The sequence below is a fragment of the Limulus polyphemus genome, unplaced genomic scaffold (assembly GCF_000517525.1).
Source record: "Limulus polyphemus unplaced genomic scaffold, Limulus_polyphemus-2.1.2 Scaffold139, whole genome shotgun sequence".
NCBI lineage: Eukaryota > Metazoa > Arthropoda > Merostomata > Xiphosura > Limulidae > Limulus > Limulus polyphemus.
In genome coordinates, this window is record NW_013665749.1 from 838,049 (window position 1) to 856,741 (window position 18,693).

The 18,693-nt window shown below is 33.7% G+C and overlaps 1 protein-coding gene across 4 annotated transcripts in view; it reads left to right on the forward strand.

Annotated features, from left to right (window-relative positions):
- The first annotated feature begins 1,667 nt into the window (after positions 1-1,667).
- LOC106474524 (ubiquitin-conjugating enzyme E2 variant 2-like) overlaps positions 1,668-18,693 on the forward strand; it is a 37,051-nt gene continuing 20,025 nt past the window's right edge. For 2 of the 4 annotated variants that reach the window (XM_022379819.1, XM_022379823.1), the window contains exons 1-2: positions 1,668-1,703; positions 15,471-15,619. In XM_022379819.1, the coding sequence (XP_022235527.1) occupies positions 1,673-1,703; positions 15,471-15,619 (180 nt within the window). In that variant the 5' untranslated portion in view covers positions 1,668-1,672. Of the gene's footprint in view, positions 1,704-2,052; positions 2,088-15,470; positions 15,620-18,693 lie in introns of those variants that run through there. The other 2 variants (XM_013935216.2, XM_022379821.1) reach the window with 2 other exon arrangements.

Below are 18,693 nucleotides of genomic sequence, written 5' to 3' on the forward strand. Positions count from 1 at the left end.
ACATTAAGCAAACTCTACCAACAAGTCTCTGAGTTCAGTAAGCAGTTCTGTATTTAGACTGCCTGACAATCCTCGATTAATAACTTGAAATACTCTATTAGAAATACTTTTGTTTTAGGACACAATACAACTGAAGTATCATTTGCCATATTGCCATTTTTCCTAAATTCCACCTCATTCGCTATGATGATCCCCTTTTGTTTTACATCGCTGCTATTAGATAGTGACAACAAATACGAATCCCTAGTTCTTCCGGTCTAATTTTATTTGGTTCCCTTCAGTTCTTTCCACATACTTTGTTGTTATATTTTAGTTTACTTGTCTTTTATTTTGTTTAATTTCTAGAAAGAAGCTGATGTTGAAATATTAGGTATGTGCTAACTGGCTACTGACCATATATCAATTATGTTTAAGGATACCATATTAGAAATTATACACACGTAAACCCTTTAATTGAACTCAAACTATCCAGACAATGGTATGAACTTCTCGTGCGTAACTAAAGCAATAGCCATTCTAGCTTGAGAAGCTCTTTTAACTAGGCAAAAGTCAAGTATAGACCATGAAAATAGAGTTAAAGTTTCGTTTCCTTCATGAAACATGATTAGATGCAATGAATGTGAAAGTACTAAGACAGTTCTTCTAGAATAGGGTGTGTGCGTGTGCTGAAATGACATCAATTCTTTATTTATTGCCTTACATCTTATACTATAATTTTTCCAAAGAATATTTTATTGAAATAAATCTGGTTATTATATTTAACCCTATGTTTCTGACTAAAATTCTGACTCTGCAGTCTCACCAACTTTATCTTAAAATGCAGTTATTTTGTTCTTCAACAGAGATAAAGGAGCAACTTACCATAGCTGTAGCTACGGAGCTAGTCCCCAGCATTGTGCCATCTCTCAACACTATCAGGAAAGAAAAGGAAAAGAAGAACTGGTATGATATCAGAGACCTGTTGAGGGATGTGCTAAACAATGCCATCAAAAAATGACATATAATCTCAATGCACACTTTTGATGGGAGCTCAAGGTCTAAGAAACCTAACTGGAGCTAATGCAATATAAGACCAAATCAGCTAAAACTCTCAGAAAGTGTTTTTTCTTCTTTTTTCTTTACCATCAAAAGCTCAAGCTTCATTATTTGCTCAGACTGAAGTCAAAACTGCAAAGTCTTCTTAGCTATAATATAACAGTCTCACCAGAACTTTAAAACCATGCCAACTTATGCTATAGCTAGTCTCAGTCTCCACCACACCATCCATCGAAAGTATCACAGCTGGATCAAGGTGGCAGAACAAAGGGAGAACTAGGCTCTGCTACAGAAGTAAGAAAATTCTTAGAAGTTCTAGAAAACAACTGCAGACTGTGTTGTCAAGAGAAGTTTGTTTGTTTTATTTGTTTTGAATTTCGCGCAAAGCTACACTAGGGCTATCTGCGCTAGTCGTCCCTAAGTTAGCAGTGTAAGACTAGAGGGTAGGTAGCTAGTCGTCACCACCCACCGCCAACTCTTTGGCTACTCTTTTTGCCAACGAATAGTAGGATTGACTGTAACATTATAACGCCCCCACAGCTGAAAGGGTGAGCATGTTTGGTGTGACGGGGACCTGATAATACTACCTATAATTCTAGTAAAAATACTTAATGATTAACTTTTTTCTGTGTGGGTGATGATACGTCCCCATCCCCAGTGGCTCAACGGTAAGCATAAGGACTTATAACTATACTCGCGGTGAGCACAGTACAAAGAGCCTATTGTGAATCATTGTGCTTAATAATGTAAACAAATTAAGACACAATGGTAATATTAAGATATTTGACTTTAGTCTGCATAGTATTGCCTTATTTAGAACAATACTTACGAACTTGTCAGCTTAAACACAAATAAAACTGAATATAAGAGTATTTTTTCAACATTAATTTTTAATATCATTATATATATATATACTTAATTATAAAATGATTATTATTGTGTTTTTAAACATTAGCTTCATTGTTTATTTAAAATATTATTAATTCTTGACCAATTAGGTGCAAACGTTTTAGCCGCATACAAAAATATGGCGACTTCCACTGGAGGATCAGGTACTTCTGCTCGAAAATAATCCTAAAATCGTTCATTGTGTGTTTCCTTTATATACTAGTGATTGTTTCTGTTTTTTAGATAATTAATTATAATCATAAACAGTACATAGATGTGTCATATATCTGTATTGTTTTACGAATTGTTCTTTGCTACGTATCTTTACTAACTTTTTATTAATATAATAAGATTTTAAGAGTAATTCAGTAACTCTAACGGTAACTTGTAAGTGCAAGTTGTAACCGTAATGGGCAAACAGTACACTTGTAAGGTAAATAGTATTTGTAACTTTTGAAAATTGTTGTTACTGTGTAATTTGTATAAATGGTATTGGTAACTCCTTATTCATAGGAAAAAGAAGCTGACACATACGTTAAATTTAATCCGAGTTAAAGTTAAAGCCATGTGGGCCATCAGTTTGATCAAAATCTACCGTCGTTATTCATACAGGCACACGTACTCGTTGAAAGTAAAATTTAAAGTTTAAACCAACTAACACATAACCACAGCTTGTGAGTCAAACCAAAAATAAATCTGTAAGAGAAAAAATATATTATATAGAATTTGAAAGCTTAAATTAGTACCCAGTAGTTTAAACTTTAGGTCAGTAATACCAATAGTATGTCATCATTATATGACGACAAATAATTTCTTGATGCAGTGGGGGGTGGGGTCTCTCTTAGTATATGAAAGATCATACAGTAGTACTGATACTAGGAAATGCAACATTTTATGCTTTATTCTTAGTACTGAGAAGGAAATAATTAAAACCATTTTGAAAACAGTTGATTGTTACAATGTTAGTGATGAGTTTTTTCACAACAAGTACAGTAACAAGCTAGTTTCTGCTGTCATGAACTGTTTTTGGACACGCTAAATGTACAAGGTGTTATTTTAAAAAAGTCTGCCATTCATTCTGTAAACAAGCAATTTATAATTCACAGAAGGGCAATTGTATGTTAAAAGGAATCACAACTCACAGTATTTAATTTTAAAAAATAGTTTTTATTTGAAATTCACTTGTACTTTAACATAGTTGTAGTAGCAACCAAAATGTTGTACAAATAAAAATTGCTTACTGTAAGTTGTGACTCTTTTTGAGTCTTTATCTACATTAAGAAATCTTAATTTAAACAATCATATATTTTTTGTAAAGGAATAACTTCATCTCAACCAATTAGCAGAGTTTAAAATGTTTAACATGTATATCTGTTTGTAGTTACTGGTATTATTCAAAGATGTTTTAACACTTGTAAGTTTAATATTGAAGTGTTTTTAATTAGAGGGATGTTAAAATATACCTTCAGTAATTTTTAGGTAATGTCTAAAGAAATGTTTGTTATTAGTGGAACAAATGGAAGTTTCAGACTAATAAAGAGAATAACCTATAAAAACTAATCTTTTGATAAAAATACATTGAACTGTCATTAAAACTGCATCTTTATATACACCCAGCAATATTTTACAGATACATTGAAGCAGTTTTTGAAAAGTAGATGAGTAAAACATAAGCCAAATCTTATTGAATATATATTTACAATATCAGACTTTAGCTGAACATATAGGCAAGTAAATGTTTATAATTTTTTCTGTATATTAAAATGCTATGACAGTTGACTAATTACAACCTTATTAGAAAGACCACTTGTTATTGTTACTAAATTGACCATATGTTACGTGTAGTAACTAGACACCTAATGTACTGCCTATGCCAAACAGAATATAGATATTAGTGTGTTTGCTAAATTCAGTCACAAAGTTCCAGTTACTAAAACTTGTAGTTTATCAATTGTGTGTTTTGTACAGTCATGTAACTAAGTTATTAAATAATGACAAAAGCTCCTATTGAAAAAATACTATCCTATAGAAACCCGTTTTTATCAATTCTAGAAACACATTGCTTAATAACAGAACAACACCACCACATGAGCACTAACAACAAAAGTCACAATTATCTTACACATCAAGTGAGAAACAATATAATTATTATTACTTTTTTGTTTTAGTTAGTTAGGAGAGCCCATGCAGCTCAGTGGGTAAAACACTCACCTTTGATACTGGGGAGCCAGGTTTGAATCTGAGGCTATCTTACAAAGTTTTCTCTGCACCTTTAGAGTAACAGTCAAATCCTGCTATTTGGGATAGGCCAGGAGTTGCTGATAAGTGCTTCTGATTGGTCGCCTTTTTTCTGGTCTGCCTGGCTGGGCCAGGTGGTTAGGGTGCTCGACTCCAATCTGCAGGTCACGGGTTCAAACATGCTTGCCCTTTCAGCCATGGGGGCATTATAACGTGATGGTCAATCCCACTATTCGTTGGTAAAAGAGTAGCCCAAGAATTGGCAGTGGGTGGTGATGAATTGATGCCTTCCCTCTGGTCTTACACTGCTAAATTAGGGATGGCTAGCGCAGATAGCCCTCGTGTAGCTTTGCGCAAAATTCAAAACAACCAACAAACAATTTTTCTTCTCAGTAGTGCTAAGTAAGGGATGGTAGCAAATAGTCATGTTTTTTTGCCATAATAGAAAACAAATTAATGAGAATGATGAAGTTATAACCATTTTGTGTTTTAATGTAAAAAATAGAAATTGATTCCACTGAAATTACTAAACGCAAAGTGGCTCAAACAGCTTTGTAAAAGAGTCAAAACTACACTAAGATGGCAACTGTTGATGCAATACTATGAAATAAGAGTCATCCTGTTGAAATTATTTCTCGAAAGGCTGCACTTTAAAATTTTTTAATGAAGGTGTTAGGGATGGAAAATATCCTAAATTAAAAGATTGAAACTGTCCATTAGACATTCATTTGATAATCAACTTTTTCAGCTGAACATGAACGAAGTTCAAGTGAACTATTTTTTTTGTACAGTTTACAGACATTGACACAACTGCTGGTGAAGGATGGGACAATTTTCTTTTTAATGACATAATAAAAGCATATAATTTAAGGACAATAAGGGACCTGTTGGTCTATTTAGCTTGTCACATCTGTTAAACTAAACATTAAGATCAAAATAAAACACTTAAAGCCAGCCCTTGTCATTCAAATATTTTTAATGCTTTCCTTTAAATCCCTTGAATTTACTGTGTCCACCAACTGTGATTGCAACCCAATTCAAAGGTTAATTACCCTGTTCAAAATATAAATGTGGTATCTGAAGATAACTCCTACCCTGCCACAATTCATATTTATGACCCCCTAAGGCCTAGTAGTCTCAGCATTAAGTGTGAAAAAAGGTGATGCATCAACACTTACAATTCTATTAACAATTTTAAACACTTCAATAAGATCTCATCTAACTCTTCTTTTTTCAAGAGAAAAAAAATTTCGAAGATCTTAACCTGTCCTAATATGATGTCTTTTCCATCCCCGGTATCATCTTAGTGGCCCATCTCTGAACCTTTTTCAGTTAGTTTTCTTCCTGGGGTAAGGAACCCAAGAATGAACACAATACTCTAAATGTAGAATAATCAATGACTTATAAAATGACATTATAGCCTCTTTAGACTTGTATTCAATATTTTTGTAGATATAGCCTTAAATCCTATTTGCACTTCCAATAGCAACAGGACATTACAAGGGTGGTTTAAGAGACTTATCAACTAGAACACCAAATCCTTTTATTCCATAATACTGTTAAGGTTATTCCCTTCAAAATTATACTCATAATTCAAATTATGGTATTCTATATGCATTAACTTGCATTTATTGTAATTTACAAGTTGAGGCATCCATCCTACATCTGGGGGGCTTGAATGTAGGGTTTCAACTAATAAATTAAGACATTGTATGCATAAGCCTAATTTATTTCAAATGTAATTTACTTTACAGCTACTTTATTTCACATTATAGAAATGGTGTTGCAGTTACTTTATTACTTTTATTGATCCCTCTCTATAGCCTCAGTGTTTGTTGATGTTCTTTGTGCTTCTTGATAGACCACATTAGAAGATTTTTCTCCTTCCTGGGTCAAAATAAAGAGATTTCTTAGTGATCCTGCTCTTGAACATGAAACATAGAATTGACCATGTGAAAACCAAAGAGTTTTAAGAGGTAACCCTGCCATTTTAAGGGTCTGCCTTGTGCTTTGGTTGCCATATTTCCTGGCAAAAATGTGAATATTTGACATTTTTAGTTAAAGTACTAAAATTTTCCAAGAAAACAAAACATCAAGAAAAACCTCAAAATAAAAAATTTTAGGAAAATAATTGGTCCAAAACTGTGGAGTCATTAGCTAAACAAACATGTTTTTGCTGTGGGCATGACCCAGGGTTGGTTGGGCCAGGTAATAACCATCCTATAACCTGTCTTTTGGTCCAGTGTATCATCTTACCAAGTTTGGTTGAGATTGGTCCAAAGACCATGGAGTAGTTTGCAGACAAACAAACAATTTTTTTACTTTTATAAGAATAGATAACCATGTGCCATCTACTTCCCTAACTGAATAAAAAAAAAAATTCTTTGGTAAAGCAGCATCATCCTCCTCACAGCCAGCAACACCCAAAACCTTAATTTCTTCAGCATATTTATATAATTTATTGAGCATTCCTTCATCTGTGTCATTAATGTAAATCAAAATGAGCAGAGGTCTTAACACTGACCCCTGAGGTAAGCTACTTGTGATATCAATCCAGTTTCACTGAACTTTATAACAACTACTGCTTTCTTCTATCCAGCCACCTTTTTATCCATTGAGCCAACTTATCCCCCACAAAATACTAACCTGGGTTCACTGAAGGAAACCCTGCCTTATTAATTTAACCTTTTTACAAAGCTACTATGGATATTACTTGTTATTTGTACAATGGAAAGGGTGTTAACATGATCTACTTGGATTTTCAAAAACTTTTGATAAGGTGTGACAGAGATGATTAACTAAGAAGATCAAATCAGTAGGAATTGGGGAAAAATAAAGTAATTGGGTTGTTGGGTGAGGGAAAGTAAAAGGTTGTTATGATTAATAGAGTCCAATCAAACTGTGTCCTTGTTACAAGTTGAGTGCCTCAGGGATCAGTGCTGCAACCTTTACTTTTTGTTATTTAATTAATGATATATTGATTGGAGCAAAATTAGTAAATATTTGCTGTGTACATTAAACTCTTAGGTTTTATAATTGTGATGAAGGTATTCAAGTGCTACAGAATGACTTAAATCAATTAATAAATTGGACAAATATTTGTCAACTCTCTTTTAATTGTTGTAAATGCAAGACATTACATTTTAGTTATCATATTTAGGATCATATTTTATAAATAATTAGGAAATAATCAATAGCATGACTGAAGAAAAGGATCTTGGAATAATGGTGGAAAGGTCGCTCAAGCCATTGAGGCATTGTTCTGTGGCTAGTAGTATTGCTAATATAATTTTATGGTGTATTTATAAGATATCAACATATTGATTATAAGTCAAAAGAGGTAAAGTCAAATTGCTAGTTAAGCCTTGCTTGGAATATTGTGTTCAGTTTGGTCTCCCTATTGGAAAGGGTTCAGAGGAGGACATGTATTATGATTTCAAAGATGAAAAGGTTATCTTATAGGGATAGGTTAAAAGAAGGATAAGAGGTGATGTTATTGGAGTTTACAAAATTATCCTAAATATCAGTAGAATAAAAGTCTTGGTTTCTTTGTGTTCTATTCTAAAAACAATAAGATGACATAATTTTAAAATTTGGAAAAGCAGGCTAGTCTTCATTTTAGATATTTTTATTTTTCTAAAAGGGTAAATGTCTTATGAAATGAGTTGCTGTTGGCACTGGTGGAGGCCAGCACTTCACAAGAGTTTGAGAGGAGATGCAGTGATTTCATGAAAAATAAAGGGTAGATTTAAATTTTTACTCTTCTCAAGGTTGTTTGCAGATGTTATGTTTTTCTAGGCTTCTTTAAGACTAATTATACTTTATATAAAGTATGGTGTGCAATTTTGATTCTCTTATTAAAAGAAGGATAACAACATGTTGGAAAGACTAGATTTGGATTACAAGAATCATTTTTGATATACCATAAGTCATTTAACCTTAAGGTGAGACTTAGTGTTTTGAATTTTTCTGTGGGGGTGCAGAATAATTAGGAAGAGTTGATTCACATGCTGAAAATTGTTAGAGGTCGTATAGTCTTCCTGTGTTTTGGAGAATGAAAGTGCTGAAAATATTAATTTAATATTAGGTTTATCCCTTAGAAATCTAGATCTAAACAGTTCTTACACACAAGTCTCTCTTTTTTTTATTTTTTTGGTATGAATGATAAATCTGATAATATGGTATGTGTTCAAAATTTGAATAATTTTAACATTTTGTTGGATAAATAATTAAAGTAAATGTAAAGTAATGCATGTGGGTTTTCATAATTTAATTTATGAGTATAATTTTGATGGAAATAACCTTAACAGTGTCATAGAAGTAAACATTCTTGATGTTCTGGTTGATCTGTCTTTTAAGCCATTCAAAAAAGTTTATTGTTGTTAGTGAAAGGGCAAATAGGACTTTTGCTGTATCTTCAGAAATGTTGAATGTATGTGTTAAAGAGGTTATAATTTCTTAGTACAGATCATTGTTTAGGACACTTTTGAAGTGTTTTGTCTTGGGCACATTACCTCAGAAAGGACATTGACTTGTTTGAAAAGGTTCAGAGGAGGGCTACTAGGATGATACCTGGGATGGAAAGGTTGTTATATGAGGATAGTTTAAAATTTTTGATATTGTTTTCTCTTTAGAAAAAGAGTTAGAAGGGATCTTATTGAGGTATTTAAGATGGTTAAAGGAATTGAGTGTTATTGTGTACTTTTGTTTTATATTTAACGGTGAAAATGGTAAAACTGTGTGACCCAAGTATAAATTTTGGTAGAGTAAGAGTCATCTTCAGCTTAGTTTTATGTTTCTAACAGGGTAGTTGATCTTTGGCTTGGGCTGTCTGGTTCCAGAATACTTCAAAGTCAGCCCAACAACAAATGCAATAAGATACTTGCTATCAGGTGTATCGGCCAGTAATGAATTTTCATCTGTGGGGTGAACAAGCTTGATAGTGAGGCTAACTTCAGGAGTATTTGATTCAGTGATGAAGTCCAGCTCCTTACCAAACATGAAATTTTCAGTGTATCAGGTTTCATTATGGGTAAATGGTGGTAGAAGTATACGTTAAAAACCAGCAAATAATCTTATATACGTACAGCTGTAATGGTGGTAAAAATATTGTAGAGGTCACAACCATACTATATAACCATGTCAACTTGACTTTTATAAGTGGATAGAGAGGGGCAAGCGACTTGGGTCCAAAGATGGCGATCTATGAGAGTTTGTTAAAAACAAGACCAAAAGATGTAGACAAGATGGTCAAACTGGCAGAACTGTATATGGAAGCCCATGGAAGGAGTATAACTGGCAAGTTCAAGAATAACAAGTCACAGTCAAAATCAGGGGTGGCTGACCAGAAGCAGGATGCCACCAAAGGTGACAAGAAGTCAACAGACAAAAGGGATTAGAGATGCTTCGCTTGTTATAAAATGGGGCACATTGCGAGTGAGTACAAGTCTTTCACCAACAAGCAACAGCAGAAATCTCAATATAAAGTAGCTGTAGCTACCTAAAAAGATGGTGCTGGCTAGAAACAAGAAAAAAGTGACTGTCACCATGGATGCTGCTGCCATTAACAACAGAAGAAAGACAACTCATCAGATTCACCACAAGAAGGAAGTGCTATCACTATGATTAAACAGTGCATGATTGATGGTCAGCTCAAGTTAGCAAATGGATAAACTGTGCCACTGGTGGTCAGAGTATGTGACAAACATTAAGAGGTGTCAACAAACCCCAGCGTGCCAGTAAGTGAAGGCTATGTCAGGGACAAGAAAATGAAAGTCCTTTGAGACACTGATGACCAGATGATGGGCATGGTACATATGTGTGTTCTAATTGATGGGACAGTGAGAAAGTTTCCCATAGCAAGAATAAAGGTGGATACTCCATACTACGTGGGAGATCTTGAGGCCATGTGTATGAAGGCACCCATATATAACTTGGTAATTAGCAATATAGCAGGCAGTAGAAGTTTAGAGGAACCAGACAGAACGGAAACTGGTGAGCCATCTGCAGTCACCACAAGAGCTCAAGAAAAGAAAAGCAAGCAAGACATCAAACCCCTGGAAGTCTGGAACGGTGACATTCCAAATGTAGGTCTACAGGAACTGATGGAAGCACAGACAAAAAAAAAAGACACTTCACTGCAGAAACTATGGAACAGTGCCTGGGAGAAAGTCGAGCACAAGACAAAGGGGAAAGGGACTTGCATAATAGAGGACTGGAAGGGATTGCTGTACTGGACCTGTCAAGGCAGTTCTACTGGGGAAGTTAAACAGATCATAGTACCAAAAGAATACCAGACTCTAGTGATGAAGTTGGCTCATGAGTCAATTATGGGAGGACATCTAGGAGCAAAAAATATGGCAGACAGAATCATCAGCAACTTCCATTGGCCGGAAGTCATTGGGGATTTGACCAGATTCTGCAAATCATGTAACATCTGCCAAAGGACAGTATTTAGAGGGAAGGTAGCCAAGGTGTACTGGATGAGATGCCTCTCATACAAGAGTTGTTCAGCAGATTATATATTCTTGTTTGCATTCATTCTGACACTGCCATCCTTACATCGTTTTACAATTAGAAAATATTTTTTTCTTACTTGTTTTGTGATATTTTTTCACCTGACTGAAAGTTAGTGTATTCTATGAATGTGTGTGATAAAATTTAATTTTATGTGTATTGATTATTTTTTTACTCCTTCATAAATAATATAGTGGTTGACTCCCTGAAGACACCTGTTCTAATGTGTACAAAGCATTGAGTATTCTACATGTTGCAGTTATCTAATGTTCATCCATCATTAGCTGGTAATTCCTATTTCACCATGTAGAAGCCGTTAAAGACAGCACATTTTTCTTTTAAGGCATCATGAAATATATAATCACTGGCAGAATTCAGCTAAAATGAAAATTTTAAACTAAAATTCTCATAAGCCAGGATTAATATTAATGTTGTAAGTACAGTATATATATATATGCACTCAGAGTAAATACACCTTCTTCACTGTATGTGTGGAAAGTCATAAGCTCATGAGGAAGGATCTAGTGAGGACTATGTGATATGTTCTGTAGAACCCATCCACTTAACTAGGTCAGGTGTGTTGGATGCCTTTTTACCACAGAAACTCGCTTGACAGCTCATAGAGAAAATGGCACAGCACCTTCTCAACTTAGTTTTCAAACTCCTAGCTATCATCTTCAGTTGTGTCAACTGTTGGTAAACTAAGTATTAAATCTAGTTGTGCCAGCTGTCCTAAACTGTTAATTAGCAGCTATTATCCAATATCCTATGGGTATTTCTTAGTGAAACTGCTCAGTGATATAGAGAGTAAGGGTTGAAAAGCCATTTTGGTTGAACTGATCTCATGATCAACAAACTATACAATACCATTCAGTAGCTTAGAAAGCAAGGAATACTGCTTCCTTTTAAACATTACTTACTTGACCAAATGACTGTTCTAACTGCAGTAATTGATTTTAATCCCAGCTATATTTCTTGGGAGGCAGGTGGTGGCTGTTTGACCAATTGTCAAAGCTGTCTCTCACTTCTAGATTCAGTGCTACTGCTTCCTTAGATAGCCATTTCATCTTCTGGATTAAAATAGGATGAAACAGTGCTCTCAATCTTTTTTGACTCATTAATTTCTTCCTCTGATTCCTGGTCAAGTCAGTTCCTGAAGGTTCATTGATAACATACAGACATAGCTGTTCGACATGTATTGTGTGCTTTCATATGACTATTGACTACTGTATGTCATACATTATTAAATCTGCTTAGAGCACAAGATGAGGTCCCATCCAGTCTAAACTGTGCAGCTTCCATGCAGCTAGCACAAACCCAAACCACAGCCAGTCTCCATGGTGGTTCATTTGCTCCCTCACTGCCTTATCATATCTATTTTGTCACATGGTGATCTTTTCATGCACACACATATTAACTGATGCAAACCTTAGTCACATATTTTTGTGGATGTTGTGAAATATCTAGGTAGAGTACCATACATCATATCTGCTGAGAGAAAGACTTCCAACCCAAACATGCACATGTTTAGTGAACAGTCTGTTGTTCTCTGCTCATTGAGAAATCTTCCATCATGGTATATGATAAATGTTCATCCCAGTTGGGATTAACAAACTTAGCAAGTACACACTTGACAGTCTGTATTGCAGACTAGTTTGTTTCTGGCTATTCTGTACTCGACAAATGTATCAACCATAAATTGTACCAATATATAGCAACCAATTGATTAGCCTTGCCCTTTTTGTTCACTAGTCAGTGGCCATGAGTATATACAAGTAACCTATTTCTGTCTCCAAGAGTGGACCAGAAATATTCAGTCCTCCTTTTTTATGGGAGAAACAACAATCTTCTGCTAGATTTTGTTCTCGCTGATACACGCTGTACAATGTTGACATCAGCAAGGAATGTCTTGACTTGGTCCAATAAAACTGCTGTTGAATGTTAGCATAAGTATAATATGTTGATGCACTCCAGGCTTTACATAACACAAAGCACTGAGGACCATTATCTGTAACACAGGCTGAGAACCACGGTGTAGTGGTTGATCACAATGGTACAGAACTTCTTCGTGCACTCAACCCACTCATAACTACTCACACAAGTGCTATATTTACACATATCCATGTCATGTTCCTCAATCTGTGGGTCACAGTTTCGAATGCCTGTTACTGAACATACATTTTTAGCTATGAGGGCATTATAATGTGATGGTTAATCCCACTATTTGTCAATAAAAGAGTAGCTCAAGATTGGTTATGGGTGGTGTTAACTAGCTGCCCTCCCTCTAATTTATCACTGTAAATTAAGGATGTTTTGGTTGATTAGTCTCTTAAGCCTTCAAGGCAGTGTGGTATTTTCAATTAGAAAGCAAATAGGATGCTTACAAAAATATCAAACATAAGACAAAGTTTTTTTTCCAACAGAAGGATCAGTCTTTGGAATAGATTGCCTTCAGACATAGTAGACACAATGATATTGGGAGGGTTCATGGGAGAGCTTGATGAGTACTTGGAAAGTCATAGCTTGATATAGGAAAATTGGTGTTTGATGAAACAAATGGGAAGCTATGGTAGGCCAAGGGGCCCCTTGTTCACCCTCAAATGTCTACATTATGTATATTGATCTTTTAACCAATTTCATTATCATGGCACAATAAATATTATGTTTTCTTCTTTTCGTGTATTTTCAAACATTCAACAGTGTAAATGTTGACTTTGTTATCAGTGATGCATATACTTTTTTGTATTTTTACTATTTGGTAATTTTGAGATGTGAAACCACAAGCATGTATTACCTGTAACCTTTATTACATATACTTAATAATGAAGATTTTATTTTTTTTGAATTTTTTTTTTCATGGAGGTAATTTATGAATTTAATTTTTTCTGTGATAACAAACTGCATTTTGTTTGCTTGAAAGAAAGTCTGTTTTTGAAATTTATTGTAATGTTTTTTCTGACTCAATCCTTTTTTCTTTTCTGCATAATGCTGCTCTGCAGTCCATTGTACAATTGCAGAAAAACTCGTTACTTGTCTGTGTACTGTACTTTTAAATTACTGACTAATACTCTAGGAGTGGTGTGGCTCAATCTAAGTTCTTTATTGCGTCATTTTGTTTAAGTTGATCTGGTTTTAATATTTGTTGTTATTCTTTAACTTTCAATTGTGATATACATTGTAATAACATATAAAGGTGTACATATGTTTTTGTAGGTTGATTTTGAGATGCTTTATTAAGTTTTGTTAGTGATTTATGATTGTTATTTTTCATCTTCCATAAATTTAATTTTCTTTTCTTACTAATGATAACAATTACAAAATTACTACTTCTTAGTAATTTATAGTTTCTTTTAAAAGAGTACTTGAGAGAGGGTGAAAGATTTTAAAATTATTACTTTATGATTTGCTTCTGAGTAAATGTGGTAGCAATAATTTCTAATGACTAAAAGATAATGTGATAATCAGCTAAAAAAATATAAAATATTCCTTAGCCATTTTGTAGTCAGTTTATATGTTTAAATTATAAGTACTTCTTCACCTACTCAATTAAAATGTTCATGCTATCATAGGATTCCTACTTTAATGGTTTGATTGTTTGAGGTTGTACTATTAATGGTATTAGTTGTGAGGAAACAAATACCAAAAGCACAAAAACTAGTCAACTAGTTTGTTAGTCAAAATCAGAATGTGAGATTAATTGTTCTTTTGTACCCTTTACTTAATAAAAATGTTTATTTTGCAATTAAAGGAAAAGAAATAAGGAGTAAATTAATTTACAAATTTATGATTGAATTGCTTAGATGTATAATTAAAATATGTAAATACATTTGGAAGTATCAGTTACATGTGGTGAAACATGGAATCTTACTACCATTTAAATAGTAACATTTCATGAAATATTAGCATTGGATAAATTTAATATAACAACTCATATATGTTAAAAAAGTACGCATTGTTTAAGTTGATCTGGTTTTGATAATAGGTCCACCTAGAGTAAGTGATTTTTACAGAAGGGAAAAAAATTAACAGTAATATTTTTAAAGTATTTCTAGTATTTGAAATCTCAATCTATATTGTTCTTGCACGAAACAAAATCTAACTCTTAACCTCTACAAAGATCATATTTTTCAGCTAAAAAAGAAGAAAGAAAAAAGTTAATTAGTATTACACTGAACTTTACCTAGCATTATGAGGAACTTTTATTTTTCCTGAAATTACATATAAGTAAATTAATTGAGTTAATTAATAAAAATGGTTTTAATTTTAGGAGTGATTGTTCAGGGAATTTAATTTAATGACTCAAATATGTTAAAAAATACACAGGAAGTGCAGAACGAAATTGATCTTTAAAAATATGGTGAATTTTATGAAAAGTTTAATAAATTATTTAAATTTTAAAAAAATTGGATTTTTTGCACACCCATTTTATGTACTTAGTGTTTTACTTGTTCTTGATCATGTAACACAGATTGCATATTATCAGTATGACTGATGAAAGTGCATCAAGTAGCTTTAACATTTGTCCATTTTTTAAACATCGTCAATATATATCAGAATGATAATTTTGAAATTTTGATTAAGTTATATTTACAATGCTTTTAAGTATTTTTGGTTTTATATGTACAAGTTAATGCTGTGATTGATTTTTAGCGGATGAAACCAAGTTTTCGTTAAAATTACAAGTAGAGATGAGTTTGATTGAACACATATTTTGAGGAAGATTTACTTTTTCCTAAAATTATATATATAAATAAATTAATTGAGTTAATTGATAAAAATGCTTTTAATTTTAGGAGTGATTGTTCCAAGGAATTTTCGCTTGCTTGAAGAATTGGAACAGGGTCAGAAAGGTGTTGGAGATGGTACAATAAGCTGGGGATTAGAAGATGACAGTGATATGACCCTTACACATTGGACAGGCATGATAATAGGTCCACCTAGAGTAAGTGATTTTCACAGAAGGGAAAAAAAAATGAACAGTAATATTTTAAAAATAGTTCTAGTATTTTAAATCTCAATCTAAATTGTTCTTGCACAAAACAAAATCTAACTTTTAACTTCTCCAAAGATTACATTTTCCAGCTAAAAAAGAAGAAAAAAGTTAATGGATATTACACTAAACTTTACGTAACATTTTTCTGTAAGACATGCCCTTGAAATTAATGGAGAGCTTGTAAACTAAATATCTTGACATGTAACCTATGTGTGTGTATTCAAGATATGACTGTAAGAAATTGTTAACAAGAAGAAGTTGATAACATAGTCATTTTTTAGCTTTTATAAAAGAAAACTTACTTTTTAAATAAAACTAATGATTTAGAATGTTTAACATTCTAATGAGATTATAAGCAAATGATGATTCCAAAATGATATCCTTACCTCTCTGCACATAGTAGTTATTCCTTCATGTTTGCCTTTGAGATTTTGTGCATGCTACTAGCCTTGAGCTATCTCCTACATTAGACAAGTATTTTAACATGAATTGTGCTAGTGTGTGATGCAATCATCATGTAACAATAACTTTCCACCAATAGGAGGGCAACAAATCCTTCATGCATAGTAGATCCCCATAAGCACTTTAATTTTTTCCTCACCATTGTCAAGAACAGACAAATTTATTGAAATTTAAACTTTGTTCAATGTAGTGAGATTTGTGTTAACTTTTGTTCATTTTATTTTGTTTCAAATTTGATTTCAACTTACATTGTCTTTTCAAGTACTTCATTAAAAAAAATAGACCTGGAGAATTCCTTTGGCATCACTTCAGCTCCTAATGTATTCAACCAACTCATTGGAGCATTTGCTCACCATGTCCATAGCCTTGGACTTTATTTCTGTTATTACGTGGATGACTGGTTCTTCTTCGCCTCTTCTTGGGAGACCTCTTTCTTGACCACATCACTTCTCCAAGAAACTGCTCTTCTGGGTTGGCTGATCAAATCTTCCAAGCCATTCCTTGTTTTGACCTAATATTTGATCCACCTTGGAGTCTTTTTCATTTCTCGACTCAGCTGAGTTTAGCCCTTCCCCATTCCTCTGCAAGAAATGAGTCTTTAGTCCTCTTGAACCTTTGGTGTCCTAAACTTCCTGTGTGAAAGGTTCTATCTCTTTTGGGAACTCTTATCTCTTTAATATCTTACCTCTTTAAGCAGAGCTCACATGAGGCCTTTTCAATGGACTTTGAGTGACCAATGAAATATCTCCCATGATCCTCTGTCTTCTCTTGTGATGCTGGATCATGCTAACACTACGGTTGGCATTCCATTGTTGCCCCCATGTCCAGGTTGGGGGTGCATCTCTGAGTGGCTCCACAGCATCAGGGATTTGGTCTGTGTACTTTCCACATCAGTATTGTGGATCACTTGGCTATGATCCAATCAGACAATTCTATGGTCATTTCCCATATCAATTGTCAGGATGGGACTTACTCCTGGGACCTTTGCTTCTGCACACTGGACTTTCTGTTTGGCCCACTCACATTAAGTTCATCTAACTACCTGTCATGCTTCAGGGGCTTTGAACTTGGTAGCAGATTGCCCTTCTTGACTAGACAGGGTTTTTACTATGGAGAGGTCACTCCATTGTCAAATCTTTTGTTGGTTCTGTTCCCAGTTAAGCTACTTCCCTCAATCTGCATCGAGTCAGGTAATGGAAAATATTAAACCCATCTAAGGTTTTATATATCAGACCGTACCTTCCATGGACTAATATGGAAAAAGCCAGTACTAGGGAAGTGTCTGCCCATTCATTTGGTTCATGCATACCGGATTTTGTGGTTACTCGTTGCACTTTCTCCAGTAAATCAATTTTATTTTTGGATCCGATTGGGTCAGTGCACCTTTCCGGTCTCTCCACCTGTAGTCTTCAAGTGTAAAATGTAGTGACAGTGCACTCATTTTCTGGTTAAGAGCTGATTTTCGTAGATTAACTGTTTCCAGACAAGTCATGGTTCAAAGGCCATGTCATCGCATTTCTTGACTCGCATTCAAAATTTTATTGAAGTACTATTTCATAAATTTATGTCATTAAGTTTGGTATCAAACTGTAGATTATAATTCAAATTTTAGTGTTATACATTATTAAATTTCTTAACTTAAAAGTAAATATTAATGAGACACATTAAAATCAATTTTTGTGTGTCATGTGGTATGTTGAATGTAGCACTGGTTCAAATTAGATGTTTTTGAAGTCAAGATACTAAGTCTACAGTTTCGTACGAATTAGAATCTCAAATTACAGATATTGGCAAGCTAGAATATAAAACAAGAACCTCATTTCTTTTCTATTTGCTGAGATATTGCTCATGTACTGAATCAAACACAGTGGCCCCACTCACCTCTATCCATTTTTGGAAATGATCCCTTATATATGACATGTGAATAACCAATCAGAAGCTCAGAATGCCCCCTAGTGGCTTTCTCAGCCATTTTCAAGTGTTAGGATATCATCTTGTTCTTTCAAACCAAGATTTCAAGGAGGTAGGTAGTGTTTGCTCGATATTTCATATTTTTTTACACCCAAATATAGCTTATTTACTAAGCTTGATATATTATAGTGGAATTCTATGGTATCAACATAGTAATTTATGATTTTTCGGTTATTCAACTGTATATATAAAACCAAATTATTTTGTCTTGTATCCTCCACGTGCAAAATTTTAAAAGGCTTAGAAACCTATGTTAAGCAGCAACTGGGTACAAAGTGCATAACTAGAAGAGATAATTGTTCACTTTATTTCGTTATTTACTGTTCTATGTTTTAAGAAAAATATGTTTAAGAACTTATTTCTAAATAGTAATAATCTATATACATATATAATGTATAACAAATGAAATGTGACTGTATTTTACAAAATACTAGTCTACTAAAACACAGCCAAGACAGGTCACTTTGTAAAGACTAAAGTATCAGTTTTATATTATTGGATACAGTAACATGAGTGCATGTGTGCCAAATCATTGGAACTTCTGTATTGTTAGTCAGGCATGGCTGAAAGGTCAATATATATAATAAAAT